This window comes from Cheilinus undulatus, linkage group 11, assembly GCF_018320785.1.
Source record: "Cheilinus undulatus linkage group 11, ASM1832078v1, whole genome shotgun sequence".
NCBI classification, from domain to species: domain Eukaryota; kingdom Metazoa; phylum Chordata; class Actinopteri; order Labriformes; family Labridae; genus Cheilinus; species Cheilinus undulatus.
In genome coordinates, this window is record NC_054875.1 from 44,262,477 (window position 1) to 44,287,689 (window position 25,213).

General features: G+C 38.2%; 2 protein-coding genes across 3 annotated transcripts in view; both read right to left on the reverse strand.

Moving 5' to 3' along the window:
- Nucleotides 1–650: 650 nt before the first annotated feature.
- Nucleotides 651–8,664, reverse strand: ttpal (tocopherol (alpha) transfer protein-like). The gene is made up of 6 exons (XM_041799895.1): nt 8,636–8,664; nt 6,969–7,195; nt 5,761–6,004; nt 3,461–3,654; nt 3,025–3,135; nt 651–1,085 (listed from the first exon to the last, which is right to left on the reverse strand). Exons 2-6 carry the CDS (start codon nt 7,176–7,178, stop codon nt 807–809), a joined length of 1,038 nt encoding a protein of 345 aa, XP_041655829.1. The 5' UTR covers nt 7,179–7,195; nt 8,636–8,664; the 3' UTR covers nt 651–806.
- A 2,967-nt stretch (nt 8,665–11,631) lies between these two features.
- hnf4a (hepatocyte nuclear factor 4, alpha) overlaps nt 11,632–25,213 on the reverse strand; it is a 55,403-nt gene continuing 41,821 nt past the window's right edge. Inside the window, exons 1-10 of one of the 2 annotated variants that reach the window (XM_041800136.1) lie at nt 21,073–21,259; nt 20,074–20,248; nt 17,267–17,361; nt 16,735–16,841; nt 16,491–16,646; nt 15,954–16,041; nt 15,693–15,845; nt 15,320–15,556; nt 13,970–14,092; nt 11,632–12,635 (exon numbers count right to left, since the gene is read on the reverse strand). In XM_041800136.1, the coding sequence (XP_041656070.1) occupies nt 12,493–12,635; nt 13,970–14,092; nt 15,320–15,556; nt 15,693–15,845; nt 15,954–16,041; nt 16,491–16,646; nt 16,735–16,841; nt 17,267–17,361; nt 20,074–20,248; nt 21,073–21,160 (1,365 nt within the window). In that variant the 5' untranslated portion in view covers nt 21,161–21,259 and the 3' untranslated portion in view covers nt 11,632–12,492. Of the gene's footprint in view, nt 12,636–13,969; nt 14,093–15,319; nt 15,557–15,692; nt 15,846–15,953; nt 16,042–16,490; nt 16,647–16,734; nt 16,842–17,266; nt 17,362–20,073; nt 20,249–21,072; nt 21,260–25,213 lie in introns of those variants that run through there. The other variant, XM_041800137.1, reaches the window with a different exon arrangement.

The window sequence follows — 25,213 nt, forward strand, 5'->3', positions numbered from 1 at the left end:
TCAAATTTTATTGAGTTCCTCAGTTTATTATCTATTCTGCTTATCTCGTTCAGGGTTGTAGGGGGCTGGAGCTGATCCCAGCTGTCAATAATCAAGAGGCAGGGTACACCCTGGACTGGTCTGACAATCCCAGAGCTGACATGTAGAGACAAACAACCAGCATTTATCAAGTGTAGTGGTTTAAAATTCTAGTAGAATGCAGCAGCCTCTCATTTCTCTAAACATAAGCCACATTCAGCTGAAAAGTCTGAATAAAAGCTTATATTTTAAGATATTACAAGCTTGTATTAAGCTGAAATGTCTGCTAATGCAGTCAGAAAATGTAGTGAGCGTCTATAAAGTTCTACATCAAAACTAGTTAGTTGATTTCATTTAAAAATGCTTGAGTTTAATTTGTTTCACTTATTATGAGAAATTCAGGCCTTATTTTTGTTTGTACGGGTGAATACAGGTGAATGAGGCTTATAAAGAGTAATGTGATTGTTTTCATTATGAAATTACACTAATAAATAGACCAAGATTTGAGTTTTTGCAGTGTAAACACCAGAAATAGCTTCGGAGAGGCCACCAACAGTGGCAAAACATGCACCAGCTTGAGCTTAAGCCAGCAGCTGCCTGTGAGACGGGATAAACGCTGGGCTACGTGTAAACTAGAAAACACTATCCACCTCTAATAGTGCTGCTTTGTTACTAAAATAAATCCTGTCTACCTTTTGGCAACTTGCCCTGTAAAAGTCAACACAGATGTTTCAAAAGAAACAGACAGAGTCCTCTTGGTGATGGAGCGTCTGCAGCCTCAGCCTGCCTCAGTAGCAGTAGTAGAGCTGAGAGCGCAGCCCCCTGAAGGTGTCGTCGTCCTGCCCGCCAGCCTGCTCTCCATCAAACATCATGGAGTCTGGGAGCAGCACGCCCTCTAGTGGATCTGGCTGGCAGAACTCCACTATGAACTCCTCCTCACAGTCCTGCAGCAGTCTGGACCACGCATGCATGTCCAGCTGGCCCGCTGTGCCGCCATACTCCTCAGGCAGAACCGAGCGGGGGATGTTTCGGTGCAGAGAGCGCAGGTCTGAGCCGTGAAGGATGTACTGGGAGAAAAGACATAAGTACAATACAATCAGTCCCTTACTCTCCTCCTTATCATTTTAAAAGGTTGTTAAAATTTGTTATGCTTTTACTACCACATATTTTAAAACTTACACACCCTAGTTTTTGTTAAAAAGTACTGAAATTTAATAAAACAATCAGAAATTGAGTCAAATTTTTTACCTAAATTTGCAAAGAAAGAAAGAAAGAAAGAAAGAAAGAGGGATAGCCGAGATGAAATATTCAAAAATGGGTAGGGATGACAGAAAACACTGTCAAATTTAAAGAAAAAACTGTGGCAGCTTTTCAATAACAAAACTTTGCCAATGCATTTGCAAAAAATAAAATTACAGTGGATTCAGAAAGTATTCAGACCCCTTTCACTTTTTTCAACTTTGTCCTGTTGCAGCCTGATGCAAATTTAGCAAGAAAAGGTATTCAGACTCTTTGCAAAAACCATTAAAGTGTAGCTCAGGTTCCTCCCATTTCTCTGGATCCTTGCTGAGATGTTTCCACACCTTGATTGGAGTCCACCTGTGGTAAATTAAATTGATTGGACATGATTGGAAAGGCACACACCTCTCTAAAGAAGGCCTCACAGCTGACAATGATATTAGAGCAAAATGCAAGCCATGAGGTCAAAGTAACTGCCTGCAGAGCCTAGAGACAGGATTGTTGACAGGCACAGATTTGGGGAAAGCTACAAACAAGGTTCTGCAGCATCGAAGGTTCCCAAGAGCCTCCATAATTCTTGAATGGAAGAAGTATGGCACAACCAGGACTCTTTCAAGAGCCAAACTGAGCAATCAGGGGAGAAGGGCCTTAGTAAGAGAGGAGACCAAGAACCTGATGGTCACTCTGACTGAGCTTATGAGATCCAGTGTGAGGATCCATGAGGACAACATCACTGCAGCCCTCCACTGATCTGGGATTTATGGCAGAGTGGCCAGATGGAGTCCTATCCTCAGTGCAAAATCACATGAAAGCCTGCTTGGATTTCACATGGATTTTGTTGCATCAAACTCAAGCTCAGTGTGGCTGGGCAACTAGCTCTTAGAAGAGTCCTGGTTGTGCCAAACTTCTTCCATCTGAGAATTATGGAGGCCACTGTGCTCTTGGGAACGTTCAGTGTGGCAAACTTTTTTTATAGCCTTCCCCAACAATCCTGCCTGAGCTCTGCTGCTCTGCAGTTCCTTTGACCTCATGGCTTGGTTTTTGCTCTGATGCATTGTCAGCTTTAGGCCTTCTATGTATGTGCCTTTCCAAATCATGCCCAATCACTTTAATTTACCATAGGAGGACACCAAGCAAGGTGTAGAAACATCTCAGCAAGGATCAAGAGAAATGGGAGGAACCTGAGCTAAATGTCAAGTGTTTTTGCAAAAGATCTGACTACTGAATCCACTGTAATTTTATAATGTTCAAAATAAAGAAAGAAAAAGTATACCCCTGTCCTAAAGCTAGGGGCAAAGCTTTGGCTGCACTATGTCGCTGTTAAACACAGAAAACAAAACATCAAGAGCCAAATATGAATGCACTGAATACCTACTTACATCTGCCACATGGCCAGGTACAGTGATACCAATAAATGCAAATGTGGCTCCTTATCTGCTAAATAAATAACTACACGTCCAGAAGTTTACCATAATTATTTGGAGCTGACACCACACCACTGCAGAGTTTGCAGCTTGTTTCCATTGCCCTAAAATAAACTAAAGTCCCTTTTTCTGTGTGAGATGAACACAAATAAATCCCTCTCATTAAATGCTGTATAAATGGGGTTTTGTTTTTCTTGGTCTGAGCTTCCTTTTGAAATAAAAATCTCAACCTTCTATTTTCTCAGATGAAAATAAACTGTTGATACAAAGACAGAGCATAAATAAGGCACTCCACTCCAAATGATATCCAAACATTCAGAGATAAGTGAAGGACGATAGTTACCCTCTCTGCCATCTTCTCCTTCAGAAAAGGCTTAATTATAGCGAAGATGCCTTTGAAAATCCTGGGCTCGTTAATGATGTTAACGGCCTTGATTCTGATTGGAAACCCATCCTGTATAAATGAGGAGAGAATCTGCATTAAAAAAATAAAGTCACAGCTCGACCTTGACAAATATTTCAAGAGTTTGGTGTTTATTTAGCTCTCAGCAATTAGGCCGAAACTCAACAGGCAGAGCTCTAGAGTAGCTGCTGTAAATGGAGATTATACCCATGAGTCTTCAAGTTTCATATTTACAGACTTCTGTTTCATTAAAAACAATCATATTTTATGTAAATGCTGCAGTCAAAACAAGCAAAATTGTACTTCTCGGTCGAATTAATCTAGGAAAAATTAAACCAAAATCATTTTTATCTAATAACACTGATATATTTCTCACCTGGAGGATGCTGACGACTTTTTTGGCGAGGAACGGGCCTGGATTGGATGCTTGTGACATTCCCACTCCAGTGTAGTCAGCGAGGATGACGATACCGTTCACCTGCGTTTCCTCCGGTTGAATCAGCTTCTCCAGAGTCAGATAAATGGCTCTCACGTTGTCCACAAATGGATAATCATTTGGTTTCCATTTCCCTGTAAAAAGGACATTAAATAAAGTATATCTGGGTAATACCCATCCTGTAAAAGTGTTCCCTAACTGAACATGACAGATATTTGTGACAATATAAATACAGAGAGAAATTTCAATATTAGACTAAGATAACTAGAGTAAACACAAAATGTTTTTAAATGATGATTTCATATAATAAGGGGAAAACACCAACCAGACCTACCTGGACCTATGAGAAAAAGTAATTGCCCCCCCTTGTTAAATCATGCATTAACTGATTGAAGACCTGTTGAATCCAGAAATCCCTTAAACAGAACCTGTCTGGCAAAGAGAAGTAGGCTAGAGATCTCAAAAAGCAACACATCATGGCGCCATCTAAATTTAAGAACAGATAAAACAGTCATAGACATCTATCAGTCTGGTAAAGGTTACAGCAGTGTTCATTGTGGCAGCTATTTTTAATTTTAGTCTTAGTTTTAGTCTTTAGATGAAATTCATTTTAGTTTTAGTCACATTTTAGTAATTTCTATCCTTTTTAGTTTCAGTTGACAAAAACTCTTAACATTTTAGTCTAGTTCTAGTCCATAAAAAGTCCTCACATTTTAGTCTTTACTTTTAGTCCAAGCATTTCTTTTCTTGCCTAAATCTGGTACCGAATCATGGTAGTGTGTTCTATGCGCTCTGCTAAACCTGGGGTCCCTACTTTTTACAGCTGAGAGGCAGAATAGATACAGCTGCATTGTTTTTTGATAGATTTACCCACAGTGGAGAAATATCATGGATTTTGAATGTCTGACGAAAACTATATAACATTTTAGTCTAGTTTTAATCATTTTGACACAGATCTATTTTTCTTAAACATTTTTAGTCATAGTTGTAGTTGACGAAATTAACACTGGGTTACAAAGCCATTTCCAAGGATTTGGGGCTCCAGAAAACCATGGTGAGAGCCATTATCCACAAACGGAGAAAACTTGGAACAGTGGTGAACCTTCCCAGGAGTGGCCTGCCTACCAAAATGACACCAAATGTGTATGGACGACTCATCCAGGAGGTCACAAAAGAACCAAGAACAACATCTAAAGACCTGCAGGCTTCACTCGACTCAGTTAAGGTCAGAGTTCATGATTCAACAATAAGAAAGAGGCTGGGCAAACATGGCATCCATGGGAAAGGAGCTGACCAAAAGGAACACAAAGGCTAGTCTCACATTTGACTAAAAACATCCTGATGATCCCCAAGACTTTTGGGGTCAAATTCTGTGGACTGACAAGACAAAAGTTGAACTCTTTGGAAGGTGTGCATCCCAATACATCTGGAGTAAAACTAAGACAGCATTTCATAAAAAGAACATCATACCAACAGTCAAACATGGTGGTGGTAGTGTGATGGTCTTGTCATAATTGATGGAGCCATGAATTCTGCTCTCTACCAGAAAATCCTGAAGAAGAATGTTTGGCTATCACCATGATCTCAAGCTCAGACACAATTGGGTTATGCAGCAGGACAATGATCCAAAACACATCAGCAAGTGCACCTCTGAATGGCTTTAATAAAACAAAATGAAGGTTTTGGAGTGGCTTTGTCAAAGTCTGGACTTAAATCTGACTGAGATGCTGTGGTGTGACCTTAAATTGGCCATTCATGCTCTAATTCTGCAAAGATGAGTTGGCCAAAATTCTTCCACAGTGATGTAAAAAACTTATTGCCAGTAATCACAAATGCTTGCAGTTGTTGCTTCCTAGGGTGGAACAACCAGTTATTAGGTTTAGGGGAGAAATTCTTTTCACATAGAACCAGGAAGGTTTGGGTGGCTTTTTTTTCCCTAATAAATAAAATCATCATTTAAAAACTGCATTTTGAATTCACTTTTTGTTTAAGGATTTTAAACATGTAAGTGGGAAAATCTGCAAATAAAAAATAAATCAGGAAGGGGTAAAGACTATGGCTTTGTATATTGTTCAGGCCTAAATCTAAACTCGATGCAAGTTAAACAGAATGCAACTGGAGACATATTCTGAGACCTGTTAGAATAAAAATGTTAGAAATAAATGGAAAAAATTATAACAGAAAGGTAAATCCCCTATAAATGTACTGATTTATCCTGTCAAAGTGCAGCAGACACCCACCTGGCCGCAGACAGAGGATGTATCTTCCGTTGGGATCAGGTTGTGGCAGGACAGTGAGGAAGCCGAGGTCCAGGACGTGTTTCACTGTGGACGGCTTCAGGTCCTGGAACACCTCGGGCCACGCTTTACGCCCCCCCTGGTAATTTAGCAGCAGCTGGAGAGCGCGGTCATAGTCAAACTTCCTGGCCCGCAGGAAGCGCAGGAGAAAGGCGTCATCCAGCCTCGTCCTCAGGTTGGGTTGCTCCTGCAGAGGTAGCCAGAGAAACATGAGCTCAGGAGATTTAAAAGATGGAAAATCAAAGAAAAATCTAGAAAACTGAGAAATAATGGAGATAAGTCTAGAGATCTTTTTTGTGTTTGTCCATCTAGAGTCTTAAGTTTATCTCTGAACCATAGACACATTTATAGCTGGAGGAGCACGGGGTCTATGGCTGAAAACAAAAATGTAAAAGCTTGTTTAGTCCTTTTTTATCTGTTTGCCAAACACTTCAGTAGCTCAGCTGCTGCAGGATATCATTACACATTAAAAAGTGTTTATATTCAGGGGATATTTTTCTTCAAATGAATATCTTCAGTTAAAACTGATGGGCAGAGAGCCAAAGACTTGAGCAGGCAGAAAGTACTTGAGGGAAGTGTTCCAGTTGCTTTATCCATATTGGTTAGAAGCCTGACATACATCAGTATCTCTGAATACAAACGAAGGATGACGAAATACATCGATGACCTACTTTATCAGGTCATGTTTGCTTTGTTAAATCAGCATGTATTTATTTTACTCTGGCCAAAAAAATCTGCTTTGCACTAGCAAACTTGTAGAACTGTGGGTTATATCTCCAGGACAGCAATGTTGCGATGAAGTCCCAGTTTTTATGTACTCTGCACAACTTTGTAAAAGGTTTTTTGATTATCTACTGTTGTAAACTGAAAAACAGTTCTTAAAATAGGACAACTAGCGAGAAGTTAACTAATTAAAAGAAGATCTTCCCTTTCTTTAGAAAATACCTTGTGACTGGTTTAAGTTTTTGTTTTATTGTTTTTATAAGAGCTAAATTAAGGGCTTCTTTGAATGCACTCAATTGTATTTTTCTGCACCCACTGTTGGTGTCGCTGTGCTGGGAGGTCACCTGAATGGCTCTGTCCTGCTTGACTCTTCATGCTTATCCTATCTATGTATGTCTGTATAGCAAAAAGAAAAAAAAAAAACAGACCTTCAGGATCATGTCTCTCAGTGCTTGGACATCCCGTAACCTCCACTCTGGTTTCTCCTGAAGCTCCTCCCGTGCTTTAGCCACCAGCTCCGGGGTCAGGGTGCAGGTGTACATGGGTGGAGGGGGTTTAGGGAACCAGTTGTGTGCTGCATCTGCTGACGGGTCCACTGGAGGAGACCTGAGATCGATGGACTCATGCTGATCAGCCATGGACTGACTGGATGAAGCTGATTGGAAAAACAACACAAGGAGAGAGGTGCTTCAGATATTTGTTACTGAGCAAAGATATCGCTTTGATGACCGATAATTCCTTGTTTTCGATGAACTTCTGCACACTGTTTAAAATGCTCAAACACTGGTGGCATTTGATTCCTACTCATTGTCTGCTTTATTTGTGCAATGTTGACAATGTGTTGGAGTTTGCTTGCAAATTTTGGTGGATCCATTCCTCTCAAACTCACTTGATTTATTAAGTACATGTTGTTCCTTAAAGTTTTTGTGCTTTTCCATACCAGTGACCATTAGAATAACAGAGATTGCATTGCTTTTAAAGTCATAGAAAGAAAAATATTTGCATTTTGAAAACTTCAACGTAGTAAGATTGCAAAAGAGTGTTATCATTTTAAATGTCTAAAAAAATAATTTACCATAACTTGGGTAACTGTACAACAAACATTAGAAATAAAATGTTTATAATGACCAAGAATAGTAAAGCAATCCTGTACGCGGTTGAAACTATAATAGAATTTAAGCTTTAAATATAATAGTAGTCGGTGTCAAACAATATCAGTACTTTCTTTCAATATTAAATCAACATAATATGCTCTTGAGTGGCAAATTTGTTGTAATATCTTGTTAAAATGACCTAAAATTGCAGTCAAACTCCAGCACACTGTCTAAATTGTAAAAAACATTTGAAACATTTAGGTATCAACACATTGCCCACATTATTAAATATTCGTCTGAGTTTGCCTTAAAGTTTTAATGGATTCATTCCACTCCATTTCCCTTGATTTATTAAATACATACAGATATTTTTCAAACATATGGAAAAATATTCACTAATCACTAAGAACAGTGACTGAGTTCCTTACATGGGTGTAAACATGTAAGAGTTTTAGGTTGTGGCAAGTAAAAATCAAACCGTATCAAAGCCTGCTTGATATCACTGCATCTAAAAAGAATCTTAGGCACCCAGTTTGAGGATGCCTAAGATTCTTTTAAGATGCATAAATTACTGCAAGCAATCTCCTGCAGTGTCTAAGTCGTACACTAACACTGAAAATAACTGATGTAAAACACGTTATATCGAAAAAGTATCGAAATGACGAGGATGTTGACACCCTGAGAACATATTTAGCTCGTTCCCGTGAGATCAAGAATAGTAAGGGAGTTCGTCACAAGACTATAAAGCGTAAACATAACCTCATTTGATATGTTTGTTTAGCATTCAGTCACATCTCAGCTGACAGGCGAACATGGCAGGATGCTGAATAGAGACGATGCGACAGAATCAAAGTCATTAAAATGACTCAACACCAACCCGAAAATGCATTTGACACTATCCGTTTATCACACACATTGCTGCTTTTTACAAACAGTCACTGTAAAGTCATAAGAAGCAGGCAGCATAACCCAAAACCACAGAGTCAAAAATCATCACCGACCTGTCAGGAAAATCCTTGTTCCGGGTTGATAAACGGCGCGATCTCATTGGCTGTTATGCGGCACGTGAGGCGCAGCAGACGCCACAGTGCGTTCGACTGTTGTTTTGATGACGGTGTGGCGTTCAGGTGCAACTCGGAAATATATACAACACGTTTACCTCAGATACTTAAAATTTGAAGATGGAAATGCAAATAAAATGTCGGGAAGGTTTTTCCATCTTGACTTTGTTACTTACAAAACGTGACCTTAAAAATTGTATTCAGCAACTGATTCAATAAGTTGGAAAGATTCTACTTGCTAAACAAAGACTGAAAGCTAAAACTCCCACAGGTTTTTTTCACGTATTTCAATGCAATTCAATCACACATACTGCAAACTTGTCGAATCTACATTGCTCAGTGGTCATTTTCACCCACTTACGATAAAAGGGGTATATTTGAGACACGATAACAAATTATGATATAGAGTAAAAAACGAAGTAGTTTTTATTCGATTCAAGGATTCTTAAGCACAATAATAGTCAACTTTATTGGTTTATTTGGTATCGAAATAGAGAAAACACCGAATTATCGCATTTAAAGTATATGCACCAGGTTGTTGATTTTCTCTCCTTTTTTAATGACGCATTTCTGAGTCACACTTAAACGCGGTAGGTGGCGGAGTTTGGCTGCATATTGGCATTTCGCTGTCACTTCATGCTCTAGCAGCCCTGCATGAAACTAGATGGATTTTTTTTCTACTTTCATTTGACAATGTATTGTTAAAAATATTATATCTATGCATCATTTATGTCAGTTTGGTGTTTTGGGAAAAAACAAAGTTGGATTTTTTTTCTTTTTTGCTTATACTTGTTACTGGTCAAACTTCTTCCTTGTAATTTAAGTTTAAACAAAATACTACATGTTATTATTGACATGGAGCTATTTTGTAAATTTGAATATAGAAATAAATCATGGAGGAGTCCATTTTCTACTTACTGGAATCAGTGCTATCTGTAATGATTTTATGGCATTTTATCACTCTTTAGCAATATGTTGCTATCAGTGAACAGCCTGCACTGCCACGTTGGACCTTGTTTTTTTTAACTCCACAGACTTTCCAACCAACTCATCTGTTCTCCTCTTTACGTCAATGCAACACTTAGGAGTATGTGTTATATCATTAATTGATTATTAAAGCTTTTCTTTTACAACCCCAATTCAAAAAAAGTTGGGACATAGTTTAAAATGTAATAAAAGAATGTGATGATTGTCAAATCTCAGAAACCCAAATTTTATTCTCAGTAGAACATAAAAAATCCCCTATCAGATGTTTGAAACTGAGACAGTTTACCATTTCATGAAAAATATTCACGCATTTTGAATTTGATGGCAGCAACACATCTCAAAAAAGTAGGGACAAGACAGGACAAGGCCGGAAAAGTGAGTTGTACTGATGAAAAACAGCTGGAGGAGAAGTGTGCAACTAGTTAGGTTAATTGGCAGTAGATCAGTAACATGACTTGATATAAAGGGAACATTTTAGAGAGGCAGTCTCTCAGAAGAAAAGATGGGTAGAGGTTCCAATCTGCAAAAATCTGGAAAAATTGTGAAACAATTCCAGAAAAATGTTCCTCAGCGTAAAATTGTCAATACTTTGAATATCCTACCATCTCAGGCACACTTCCAGAAATCATTGTCTGTCAACACAGTTCATCGTGCCATCCAAAAATAACAGCAAAAGCTGGATCATGCAAAGAAGAAGCCATATGTGATCAGGATCCAGAAAGACAGCCATCTTCTCTGGACCTAGGCTCATTTAAAATGGACCAGGCAAAATGGAAAACTGTTCTGTGGTCGGATGAATCAAAACTTAAAATTGTTTTTGGAAACCATGGACACCATGTGCAGCAGACTAAAGAGGAGAGGGACCTTCCAGCACAGTTTAAAAGCCTGGCGCAGTTCAAAGCCAGCATCTCTGATGGTATGGGGTTGCATTAGTGCTTAGGCATGTAGAGGACAGCTTACACATCTGGAAAGGCACTAAATGCTTAAAAGTAGAGAAAGGTTTTAGAGCAACATATGCTCCCATCCCCACAACGTTGCTTTCAGTGAAGGACTTAACTATTTCAGCAAGACAATGCTAAACCACATCCATCACAACAGCATGGCTTCATAGTAGAAGAGTCCAGGAGCTGAACTGACCAACCTGTAGTCCAGACCTCTTACCAACTGAAAACATTTGGTGCACCATAAAATAAAAAAATAATAATAATAATAAACAAGAAGAACCAGGACTGTTGAGCAGCTAGAATCCTTCATCAGACAAGAATGGGACAACATTCCTCTCCCAAAACTCCAGCAACTGGACTCGTCACCTCACAGCTGTTCATAGACTGTTATTTAAGAAGATGGGATGCTACGAAATGGTAAACATCAGTGTTAATTTCATCGACTAAAACTGACTAAAAATGTTCGTAGATTAAGACTAACAAACTAGATCTGACAAAAACTAAGTTCAGTTTTTGTCAAGATAACTAAAACTAGACTAAAATGAAACATAGATTTTGTCAGACATTCAAAATCTGTGATATCTCTCCACTGTGGGTAATTCTGTCTAAAAACAATGCATCTGTAGCTATTCTGCCTCTCAGCTGTAGAAAGCAGGGACCCCAGGTTTAGCAGAGTGCAGAGAACACACTAACATGATTTGGTTCCAGATTTAGGCAAGAAAATAAATGCTTGGATTAAAAGTAAAGACTAAAATTTGAGGAATTTTTTTGGACTAAAACTAGACTGAAATGTTTTTTAGTTTCCATCGACTGAGCAGATATTTTTCATGTCTCAGTTTCAACATCTGATATGTTGTTTATGTTCTGTTGTGAAAAAAAAATGTAGGTTTCAGTGATTTGAAAATCATTGCACACTGTTTTTATTTACATTTTAAACGCCCCAACTTTTTTGGAATTGAGTTTGTAAATCAGAGTCTGTACAAAAAGTTCCGGACAAAAGCGATATAAAAATAGACCTTAAGATTTATTAATTCATCTTCACATTAAAAGGCAAACATTTCCTGTTTTTGTAAGGCAGTACAAGTTAAAAGGCACAATTTCTTCCATCAGTTAAACCATGACAAAGTACTAAACAAAAAATAGAACACATTTTTAAAAACAAGTACAACATATTGGGAAACTTCCTCAGCGTGTCCGCCTGTGCCTACTTTTACAAAGTGACACCAGGCTCTAGTGTACCAAGATTTCTTGGTCTTAATTCTAACATTTTCACTACTGTAAATAAACTTTTATCATCACACCAAAGCAAACAGCAGAGATTTTTAGGATTTATGAAGTCACACAAGGGATTTTCTTTAGCTTTGATAAAATGTTCTCAGAAAGTTTTCACCATTTTATCACTAATGAGCTTAAATAAAAATACTGTGCAACACTAAATAAAGGACAAAGTAAGGCCTGTTGTAACATTCATAAAATACTGACATGATTGAGTCACCATGTCTCACATAAGCCCTACTGCACACTAAGGCCAATCTAAAGGATGTTTTGTTTCCCAATAATAAACTATAAACACAATAATGTATTTCTATGTGTTAATCTTACAGAACAACAACATATCTGAAGAGTTTAAATGCTAACTTTTTTGCCGAGCATTTGCTGAGCTCATCTGCAGCTGCATGTTTGAACAAAAAGATCCCTGAAGAGAAACAGCAATCTGTGAGGGACGTCATTGAAATTACATCCTACATGTTCAGCTAGTTTTATCGTTTCAGTCAAGTGTACAGCTTCGACGCTGATTGTGAATGCATAAACACCCTGGTTCGACACAACAATAAAAAACTGAAGGAATATGGGCACAGAGCGTTGTTAGATGGCCTCCTGCTTTGTAATAGTCGGCTGAGGGATGGAGGTCGGCTGCTTGGGCACGGTGGCTATGACCCCCTGGGCCATTTTATAATGTTCTGAGCTGGAGGCAGTGGGCGGAGACGGGATCGGGGTTTCAGGAGTGGCTGAAAAGTAGAACATGAGCGAGTTAGAGGGAGAAACTGCAGCATAAGCAGGTGTATATTTCAAGTTCTTTGGGTATAACTTGGGGCAGCATAATTTTCAGATGAGGAATAAGCACTTTTGTGAAATTTCTCAGAGCATTAAAGGTTAAGAAAGAATAACAGAAGTTCTCTTTGACAAAATAAGCCAGATTAGTTTCCAATGAGCACTTAGAGGATTATTCTGCCGAGCCTGTTTGTCCTTCCAGCTTCCTGACTAGGCTGCACATGGAGCAGGGCGAGGGAAATTTACCAGTCCCATTTAAATATCATTGATTTAGGTCACATAGAGAAATCTTTATGATCAAAACTGGATGTGTATTGGGGGAAAAGTGACACTGTGACATCTTTTCTCTCTGTAATATACTTATAAAACAACAAGAAAAATACAACAAGTTATTCTAGATAAATGTGGTGAATTTCTGCAGACTTAATGATTGGCAATAGGCCTACAATCTTTGTATTTTTAATCAAAGCCTGCATTACATGAGTAAAAATTCGATTTGCAATACTATATTTCAACATTGTGATGACAATATTGAGTGTGGTGACAAACTAATGCTCAGTCCCAATGCATTCCTTGCACCTGCCACTAAGCCCTATGTTTTATGATTTTACATCTAGAGGAAGTGTCCTGATTTTTGCTTGAAAGGAGTGGTGCTGAAGTTCAATGGCTACATGGTCCTTCAAATTGAGATTTTCTGGATGCATACTCCAAACTAAGTGTTATGGAAAATCCCCCAGGATGCCTTACAAATCATCAGCAAGATTTAAAAACAACAACTATCTAATGTCATAATTTAATGTTGTTTAAATGCATTTGGTCCTTTTGATTTTAAAGCAGTATTTTCAAAAACTGCTTGTGTTGACGCAACTGTCAGGAAAATCCTGACTCCATAAAAGCAATCGACAATTACTAATGCCGTTTCAACACCATAAGAAGCGCTTGAAGTTAAGGAGTAGGGGTGAAAGTACAAAAAGGGACTGAACCTCAAACTAAGGAATCCATATTTTCTTTCGCTACAGTGTTTTTTTTACCACTAATTTGCAAGAATTGATATGAGTGTAACTGATAGCTAGCTTGAGTTGCATGACAAAAATGGTGTGAAATTGTATAACACATAAACATGCAGAATAAGACGACATTGCATGATTATATAGAACAGGTGTCCTTTGCTGTCATAAATTCAAACCTTTGCAATGTGTTTAATGTTACAATAATGCTAAAATTGCACGCTACTGTGCAGCCCTACGCTCTGTAACCCAATGCACATGTGATAAATGTGTTTTGTCCTTACAGATTTGACCGTTATGGATGGGCGTTGGCATAGTGCTGGTCAGTATGATGTTGCTGCTGAGGTGCTCCTGAACCAGGTGAGGGTGCAGAGAGTGGGGTGCATGTGGAGCCTCATTTGCAGAACCTGAGAGACAAAATATGAACACTTAACACCTCTGAAATTTGGACTGAATGAGAAGAAAATGCACATATGATATGAAGGTTAAGTCTCATTAAGCATCCACATTTGGAAGCTGACGCGAATTTTATGCCCAGTATGTTCCCGTTACAAGCAGTCTTGGTGTTTTGATTTGAAGGAAAAGAACAGTTAGATCGAGGGTAGTTCATTGTGGGTTTTTTATTAACATCTCTTTGGCTATGACATGACTCACGTGCAAGTAAAATGCAGTGTTGTGTGGAGCTTAAAATTGTGTCTGAGTCATTGGAGAAAGCACCTCTAGCTGTCAAGTTGCAATTACATCTTGTAACTGCATGTCAAGGACCGAATTCTTAGCCCTCCTTGACAAGACTGACATTCATCTTGATATTATTCAAAATCACGTGTTTGAAAATGACACAATCTGCTGTTTTAATTATTGATAGCATCAAAAAGCAGAAAAGCTTTAAATGATGCATATGTTTCAAAAGACAGGTGCTTAGCAGAGAAATGAATCATCGAAATCTTGCAAAAAAATTGACATCATTTTAATCCTGTGTAATTTAGACAAAGTGTAGAAGTCTGCCTGAGATGTTTGCTATTTTAAAACAAGAAAACATCAATATTGTTGGATTTTTTTACAAGAATGGTACTGGAGTTTATAAAACTCTGGTAGCAACTCTAATAGTAAGCAAAGTTAACGGACAGCATGCTCATGCACGGTTAGTTAAGAAACAGCTGTTTCCTCTCAGAGCTAAATTGTTGCTCTTGCATTAGCTTTTGCAAATTTCTGCAGAGTTAAAATGTCTTCTCTATAAGTCACCCATACAGCTGACAATACTGGGTTAGCCCGCTATGAAAATGCTAGGCTTAAACTGCCAAATAGTTGTTGCAAAATTTTTCCATTGGGAAAAACAGAATTTTCTGTCATAAATACCTGATTGTAACCATGCATAATATTAGGAAAATTATAGAAATTCAAATTTCAGAATTTGAATCCTGGATTGAAACAAGTTTCCAAAACTTATAAGCCCCTTACTAATGTGCAGATAAGATCCTAAGCTGGAAAATTCTATTTTGAGTTTCTGGCTCCCTTGCCTTTCTTCAAGAATACTGCTTTCCTCTATACATAGCTAGTAAGGCAATGTTTCTTTATTGATTCAAAAATGTCAGATGCCAACCTAGGAGTTTGCTCTGTCACTTTCAAGATCTTACCTCCTAGGAGCATTTCCTGAAGCAGGTTGTCGATTTTGGCCATGCCGAAGAGTTTGACAAACTGGATCTGTTCGATCATTTGCCAGGTGATGCTCTGTAGCGTCGGCAGCAGCAGGAGCAGCTCGCCGAAACGCCCCCTGGAGTCGTACTGTCTGTCGTTGATGTAGTCCTCCAGGCTGACCTGGACTTGGTATCGCATCCGCTTGATCTTTCCGGGGTCGCTCAGACCTTTAGCATCTGTGCAGGAATAGAAAAGCAGGACCGTTTACCAGGAGGTCTGATGCTTCTTTTCATTTGTGTAAAGCATCTTGATTAATCTCATTTGAACTTTCCCTTGTCTAAAATGATAAAAGAGAGGAGTCAACAGTCATACCTGGGTCAAAGAAAACTATGGCTTTCAAACAGGCATATTCATTGTCGTCTATCTGAAGCTCCTGGAAGGGAAGCACCAGCTCATCCAGGATCCTTACTGCCACCCGGCCCACCTCCAGCTCAGGACAGTTCCTGGGAATGATGTAGTCGTTTCCTGCAGGAGAATCACATTCCCGGTGAGGGTTAACCCTTAGAACTGAGAGAAGGATGAGACTATTATTCCAAACAGCAAACTGAGCTGCTGAATGCGCTTTAGTTTTACCTAATAAGAGGATGTCTTTGTATAGCATGGATCTCTTTGCTGCACCAAGCAAGAGGTGTTCCCCTGCATGAGCTCGCAACAGCGCCACCTGGAATACAGAGAATTTGTACACTCAGTCGAGTGACAACTCTTCTACTTAAACATACATTTTTAAGGCTCTGTCTTTTGCTAAAAAGAGAAAACTGGTGGGAAACACTTGCTTCCTCACTCAGCAAATCAGTTACCAAGGCCTGGTGATGACACTGTTAATGATTCTGCAATGATTCCTCAGGAGGGATGTAACTTTAAAACCAGCTCATCATATTCTAACTCAGGATTAAAATACATTAACCACTCTGGATGAAGAATTCAATGTTTTTCCTGAAGAAGCAGTCCTTAAAATCCTCATGATGTATCTGTTTTTCAAGTCCTCATTTCTCTCACATTCCCTGAGTGTAACCTTGTCCCCTCCTGCAGACTCACACTACGTATTAGAGCCTGGTTGATGAGTGACCAGAGTGTCTATACAGCTATGTACTCTGTCTGTATGAGTCTTACCTGGTCATCCAGGGGCAGGTCACAGAAGGCTGGGATGTACTTGGCCCACTCCACCAGGACCAGCAGCTGCTGCTTCATAGACTCGCACACGTCTGTGATGGCGGCGATCTTTTTGGTCCTGATGTCGCCGTTCAGTATGGGAGTGGGAGACGTGATCTGGATCAGGAAGAGGAGAAAAGTGTGAAGTCATTTGACGCTTCTTTGCAGTTGATCAATCATGATTAGATGATGTTGTAGGCCTCACCTGTCTTGACAGCACGTCTGCCTGGATGAGTGCGTTGATGGATGGTAAACTGCTGTCTTCATAGCTCGATCTCCGAGTGCTGATTCTATCTCTTTCATTCTGCACGGCTGGAAAAAAAACACATATCGCACCTTTAATTCACTTTGTGTGAGACAAATGTGCAGGAAATGTGCTGAAAATACATTCAAATCCTTGTAAAGCAATAAGAGAGTTTAATTTTCTCCTTTTCCTTCTTCAACAAAGAACACAGAGTCATTTAAAAGAAAAATACCTCAGCCAAGGCTGTCATGTTTATCAGTATATGGCTATTATTGCTCTGAAATGTTTGCTCAGCATAAGCTGGTTAGAGACTTCAGCACTGCACCGAGTGAACATTAACAAAGTACTACTCTCATGAGGATTGCAACACACTCGATTCAGAGCGCACGGCTCACACTCAGGCAGTGATTTGCTGATTAAATAGAAGAATTCTGATTAGGAGGAAAATCTGTTGTTTCACAGAGGAATAGATCAGTCGATAAAAATCACCCACCTTCTTTCTTCATTCCCGCTCTGAAGCATTTCTTCAGTCTGCAGTATCTGCATTGATTTCGCTTGTCTTTGTCCACAATGCACTGTCTGTTGAACCTGCAAAATAGGTGTTTGTTTGAGCTGCCAGATAGTGAAAAAACAAACTGAAGACAGTGATAGAATAGCTGCAACAAATGGTTCAAAAATTGTCATATCGACAATAGTTGTGACAGCTGGAGCATTTTTTAAAGGAAAAATGATTTTGCTGGCAGTTTGTTGAAATTTAATACTTATGATTGATTTTGACTGAAAAATGTTTGTATTTTGGATAAAGAATGACATCTAATTACATTATCTTCAGCTGTAAAAAACATTTTTATTTTCTAAGGCTGGGCAACATGGATCAAAATCATATCTTGATACTGAATCAGTAGCTGAATATACAATACACTGTATATCTTGTAACAATTTTTCATTGAATTAATAACAAAAACAACCTATAGAGGTCGAATAGTTATTGTAACACAGGGACTTTAAGAGCTAGCTGCACAACGTTAGCATGTACATGAAAAATGACATTAAAATAAGCTAGCTAGAGCTGACAAATAAACAAACAAAAAACATTCTTGTATATGCACTTCTCATAAATACAATAAATTAAATGCTAATTTCCAATTTAGACTAAATTATTATACTATCATTTTGCTAATTAGCATACTACTTTTAGCTCTTCTTACTATTAAGTCTTTTAAATTAGTATAAGGCCTCATTTCATCTTTTTTCTTTTCAAATAACACAACAGTATAGACTTCATCAACACAAGTAAAACTGTCCTATCCTATATCTCATTTAAAGTATATCTAAAAAACTTGAGATATTGCACAGCCCTACAAGTTTCTGTTATTTGATTTACAAAGAAATTATGGTGTAGATTTACTAATAATGAAAATTGTTCCAATGTAAATGATAATTGCAACTTTAGTTGCAGCTTCTCACTACACTAGAAGCAATTTTTCCTCCTGTTTTGCAGTTACTTATTGCCAACTTACAGAAAAAAAGTTTTTGGTTTTAACATGAGCAATTGGATTAGATATCACTGAGGGTTATTAAACGGTGCATTTTGCTTGCACATCACATCAAATTGTCCAAATAAATTGTCAAATTGAAAACTGAAGCTTTTGTTTGGCAGTTGAAAGTTAAAGAAAGTTCAGATTTGATACCTTTCATGTTGGTGCTGCTGTTGAATGTTGATGTTATTGCAATACTGTATTTTGGACTGACATTTGAAGACACTTTAACATTAGGTCGTTGCTAAAAAGTCCCCCTAGCCAAGAAAAACAGTTACTGAAATTCTTTCATTCTTACCACTATAAACATCTTAAATAAACAATATTACCCCAACAGCTACTGTTATCAATATTCCTATATTTGCACAAAGCCCTTTAAGTGTATCTGTGTTTCTTTTTATCCTGTCTAACTTAACTGCATAAGCCACTTTTACTCTGTTTTTAAGAATGCATTGTTTTTTATTATGTTTTTTTGGTTGTATATGGGACTGTATGTTGAGCCACGCCCAAGGCAATTTTTGTCACGACAGCCAATAATGTTTTCTGAATCTGAATCTAAATCATTTTCTTGACAAGCAAGAACCATTAAAAGACATTTTAATAATGTTCTAGGGTCGGAAAACATTGACCAAATTATATCTCAATTTTTTTATCTGAATGGACATTCATGACATGTATTTCAATATTTTTACATAATGAAATATCAAAAGCTAAGTAAGCTTAGAGTCAAATCCACATCCAGCTGCACAATAGCAACATTTACATGCAAAATTACATCAAAATAAAGTACTTGTTTCTTAAAAATACAGGTATACAATATAAAATGTTCCTTAGATATAATGAAATGAAAAAATGAATATTTTTCATTAAGACCAATCAGTTTAAATAGATATTTTGTTGTTAACTGGTAAGTAAGTAAGCTGTTCTTTAACAATAGTTAATTTTGTTAAAGAGCATTAGGCCGTTTTTTTTCTTTTTAAATGAACATCAACAGAAACTAGCTGTCAGGCAATTAAAAAAATAATCTAATCAATTATAGGCTTTTTCACGTTAATTTGAGAACGATTGCATTAATGGTAGATTTAACAATATATTGAAAACAATAAAATCAGAAAGGACCTGTTTCTGAATGCCATTAAGACTTAGCTAGCTGTTGAAACAGAAGAAGCGGACACCAAGGAAAGATTGTCCACTTACTGGCCAATCTAGGATGGTGTTAATCTGTAGAATTTGGATTTATCCAGATTATTATAAAAACTAAGAGCCCAGAGAATTTTGACATGTTCCAATCAAAGTTACAAAGTTAGTTTAGCTGGTTGTTTGATGGCATCAGAGTTGATTAATCAGCAAACATTTCTAATCGCATTTTTCAATGATCAAAATTAACTGATAAGATTGACAGCAGTAAAAGAAACTGTATCAATATAAATATAATTGTCTTACCTAATATACCAGCACATCCTAAAACTAGATATGTTGCCCAGCCCTATAATTCTCAGTTAAATGATTTACTAAGGAAATGTTGTGAAGTTTATTTGATAATGATAACAGTTATTAGTTGCAACTGCACACTACACTATAAGCAACCGGGCTCATTTTTATTGCCAACCTTAAGAGAAAAGTTTGTGTTGAAGCATGAATGAGCAGTTTAGACCTAGTTGAGGGCTTTAGGTGTCATGTTTTGCTTGAGTGTCCCATTAAAAGTTGTAGAAAAAACCTCTAAGATTTTATTGTTTGTCTTTGCACATAGATCTGTCCTCACCTGCAGGAGTACATGTGATTTTTGCGGACGCTGCGCCTGAAGAAGCCCTTGCAGCCGTCGCAGCTGGACGCCCCATAGTGTTTGCCCGTGGCTCGGTCCCCACATATGGCACACATGCTGCCCGCCCCCAGGTGGCCAGGGGCGTTCATGTTGGCGCTCTCAGATGGTGAGGAGTCTGATACAGCGAGAAAGAAGAGGAAAATGTTTCATCAGGTTTGTTATTTAAGAAGGCTTCTAGAAATGCATCTGTTTGAGCTTTAATAAAGAGCTTTTAAAGCTTAAAAGAGTGTTTCTGCTTTGATTTGAGAAGGTGTGAATGGCTCCGGGTTTGATCACTGACAGCTGATCAAAAACGGCCCTCATGAGACCTGAGAAGAATCTGAGTGGCTCAAACAGAGTCAACAGAGAGTCACTGATGTCAACTTGATTACCTCTGAAAAGGCAATCAGTGGAGACAGCTTTCCTTCTAGTCACCCACACAGTCATCAGACTGGGTCAATCAATCATAGAGAGTGTCATGACACAGGCTGACTCAACAAACACTCAAACTTTTATATAACAGAAGAAAAAACATGGAGGAGTTTAAAAAGCTCTTTTACTTTTCTTTTAGACTCATTAGGAATTTAAGAATCAGGATGGGAGCCAGGCGTCATGGGAGAGTGAATTCATAAGTGTCACTGTGAGACTTTTTCTTCTGTGGGAAAAGATCGTTTGTAACAGGAGAAACTAAAACTTCTGCTTCATTAGAGGATGAATATCAGTCTGACTCCACATGCTGCAACAAGCTTTGACCAAATGACCCTAAGTGGGAACACAACAGCATCTCGTAAATCAGAATCTCTTAATGTTTCACTGGTGATAAAAAGAAGACCACTGCACGAGAGCAAGCAGACGGACAAATGACCCCTTTTTATCACCACGGCTCCCTCTGCCCCGCTGCATGACCAAAGTTTAAAATGAGTAAAAGTTTCAAAGTTCAGAGCTGAGTATGTGACTCACCTGCACCCAAAGGGAGCACCTGCATGTTTTCGAACTCCAGCGTGGTGTAAGCTGGGTCCAGAGCCTCGCTGTAGTCTGCCATGTCCATGTCTGCCAGCTCTTTGGACCAACAGATTCTCAACTACCTGACAGAGGGGCAGAAAGACTTGTCCAAGAAGCTAATGCACCCCCTCCTCCTCAACCTCCTCCTTCCATTCTCACACCTCCAACAACCCCCCCCCTTCCTCACCCCCCCACGTATAGCTCCGCCCCTGACAAGGTAGCTCCCCTGGCCCAGTTGAGAGTGATGGCGACCTGCTGGAGACGAGTGACTGACAGCCAGAGCTCCCTCTCCTCCTTCCCTCGTGCCGCTAACCAGAGCAGAGGTGGAGTGTCTGTGAGCTGGTTGATGGTTAACTAAACACCCTCAATGACCAATCATGGCCTTGTTTTTTCTTTTTCAGAGGAGATAGTAGCACAGCTTTGATACCTGCCATCTCCTCTCTCTCAGTAATGGATCAACAATTCCTCCATGAGAGCTGAATCAGAGTCAGCCCTTTGCCAAATCACTGCTGCACCATTTTAAACCAGTCCATTTTACAGCCAACACTTTTTATAGCATGCTGCTATCACATGCACACAAAATACACCACTCACATTCAGTATGAAGCAGATTAATGCTAAGTTCTTGTGTCTGCATGGTAAAAACAGGGCCTTTCAGCCTTTTTTAATGTATTTCTAGCAGGCCGGAAGTCACTTTAATGGAGGAAAAACAAGTTATTTAGGAGCCATCATCGTGATAAAAGATATGTAGCTATTAGTATTGTTACACTGCTGTGAAAAAATCAGTGTTGTTACTTTTGCTGGTGTCTCTCTGTATTTCCCTGTATTTCAATTTCTTGGCCTGCAGATTTGAACCCAGGCCACCTGCTTTGAGGACTACAGCCCCTGTACATGGGGCAACTGGTACCCAAGTTTCTGTCCTCTGAGACAGTGGTTCTCAAACTTGGGGTTGGGACCCCCTCTGGGGTTGTGAGCCACTGAGAGGGGGTCTCCAGATGCCTTAAAAAACTAAGAATATTTTTCAGATAACACCAATTTTACCAAATGTGAACCCTTTTTCATCAATTTTGCCAATTTTAATACATTTTGCCACTTAAAATCAGATTTTCTCAATTTTAAAACCCTTTCTATCACTTTTTTTCTGCCTGTTTTTTACCACTTCTAAATCAGTTCTTGCCACTTTCTGCCTATCATTAGCCCCGTTTTACACCTCTTTAGTTTATATCAATTTTTATCCCATTCCACCTAATTTCCACCAATTTGTTGCACTTTAAAGCCATTTCAAGCTACTTTTTAATCCCCTTTTACCACTTTTGTGCCCATATTTGCCACTTTAACCCATTTTTTTTGGCTATTTTTGGCACTTCTTTATGTTCTTTTAATATCCAATTTTACCTTTTCACAATTTTTGCCATTAATAACCCATTTTTCCTCTCTATTTAAGTGAAAACGTGGGAGTTTAGTCTGTGTTTATCAGGACATATAGAGATACTAATTGTTTTTTGAAGGTTCAAGCAAGAATATTATTCCCAGAAGGGCAATTCAGTTTTCAGCCTACCAACTGAAACAAAAACAGAAAGTATAGACAACAGCAAACAAAAACAAACCCCCAAAAAACCCCCCATAACTCTGAATGAATAATAAATGATAAATACAGACAGGAGCTTACAGGACCTGGCCTCTTAGTCAAAGCAGCTGTCAGCATCAAGCAGCCCAATGGCCAAAAGTGGAAAAAGTCATGTTTGTTAGCTAAAGCAGTCCTCCCTGATGCTAAAAATGGGTCAAAAGTGGATCCTTAACTTTTTTTTTTAGTTGTTAGGGTATTCTTAAAGTGGAATCAAAAAGCTGATCTAATATGTCTCCAATGTCTCTGCAATTGCATATTGCACTATATGACATGATATGATACAAAACAATATGGTACAATTTGACACGACTTGATAGAATACAGTGCAATATAATATGATATTACAAGACAAGATACTGTAGGATTAGATAAGGTACACTACGATATGATACAGTAAGATAAGATAAGATATGATATGGTACAATACTAAAGTGATATGTTACACTTCATTGTCCCCTTGGGGAAATTTGTCTTGGACTCAAAATGCTTCAGACAATCAGCTGCCACCATAATAGTAAATAAAACAATGAGCACCACATAACTAACACTTAACTAATGTGTACAGAGAGTCGTACTAGACAAATAATGAAGCACAAACCAATGAAAAACCATAAACAGTTTCAACGCAATATCTGCATAGAAACAGTCATGATAATGATAGTTGTAACATGTAAACTAATGCTGTTATTGATTAAAAAATTAATCAAGTTAATCACCTCACTACGCTGTGATTAATCATGATTAATTTAACCTTTTTAAAAAATATATTTTAAGTATATTTCTATGTTTTTAGATTTTTAAAGGTTGTTATTGTCAAGTGTTTTATTTTTATTCTTTTGATTCTATGTACAGCATAATGAAAGTGCTGATTTGAGTCCTTATCAATATCACTATCAATACTCTCTATAGTTCGGTGCAAAGACAAAATAAGGGCAAATATTTAAACTACAAGTGGTCTTAGCTGAGTAGTGCTTGAGTTTAAAGCTGTGAGTCAGTCTGTCACATCTACTGTATATCCCTCAAATACAAACACAGATTCACACTGTATTTACTGAAGATTCTCATCAAAAACTAAATTTTCCCATTTTTATGTGACATATAGAATACAGTCGTCTAATTTACTGAGGTTAACTGAACGCATCATATTTTCCGTCTTCAATTTTGCCCATCCCACCACGGATTTCTACATTGGATTAATGTTAATAAACAGGACTAGCTCAAAGTTTTGGAGCACTTTCCAGCATTTATCTGAGCAGCTAAAGAAGAAAACTGTCCTGAAGCAGCTGAAGAGAGTGGTATGACCATGGCTTGATCCCGTGTTGTTGCTTACATTAGCAAAGATGTGCTTTGACCGAAGGTGGAACTAAAGACTCGTTGTGCTTCAGTGTAAAGACAGTTTATCACTGCAGCATGTACTAACAATCTTGGGTTTATCTTCACTAACATTCACCAGCTTTTTAAAAAGAAAATTCCCATTAAGCAGATCTGGGTCTGTCTCCTCACTCATCACTCACCTCTTCACCCCCAGGCACGTAAACATCCATGCTGGAGGACTACGGGAGTAAGTTGCGGTCAAACTTAGTCATATGATTAAATTATTATTTTTTTTAACACGTTAAGGTTTCAAGAGTAATCACAAGCGTTAACACGTTAATGTTAACAGCCCTTAAATAAACACTACAAAATGACATAAAACAAAAGTATCATCAGTGATAATAGGATATCATTAAAAAACTCTGGTTAGATAGAGCTACTACACTTTTAAGCTGATGGAAATCTCAGGAGTGTTATGGTTCTTAAGTTTGTTGAGGGCTTTGCTTAAAAAACAGGTTTGTTGATGTGCTAATGAGACGTTTCAAAGATTTTGATTAGGGCCAATAAAGGAGATAAGATCTTAACTTTTCAGCCAAGAATTCATACCTTTGATCATAAAACTCTCAAAAAATCCCTTAAAATGAAAAAAGCTGCTGCTATTTCTGCTATTCAAGTTAAGATTTTACTTAAAAATATTAACAATTTCACCACTCTTAATATGTCATTACCAATTAAAACTACCTTGTTGAGTACAGAAATAGATAAAAAGTTGGATTATGTCTATAAATATCACTTCATCTACTGATTTTTGAATGCATTTACTTGTGTACTATTGTGCTTTTAGTAAGATCTAATTTTTAGAGGAGGTGACAGGAAAGGAGCCACAGCCCAGAGCTGAACCAGACTCTTCCATGTACATGGGGTACAACTGAACCACTAAGTCCCCCTCACTATTGCAGCTTTAATCGAGTAAATGTTGCAGCTTTAATAAAAAGCTATTGTGTCTTTTCATGAGGGGTGTTGTGGCTCATGTCAAAGGAAGTATAGTTCTCCCTGCTGAAGGAAATAAACTTTTCAGATCATATCCGTCTGTCATATTTAGACCTACTCCTGTGTATAATACTTAAATCTGAGTTAATTCCCACATATTAACGCGGG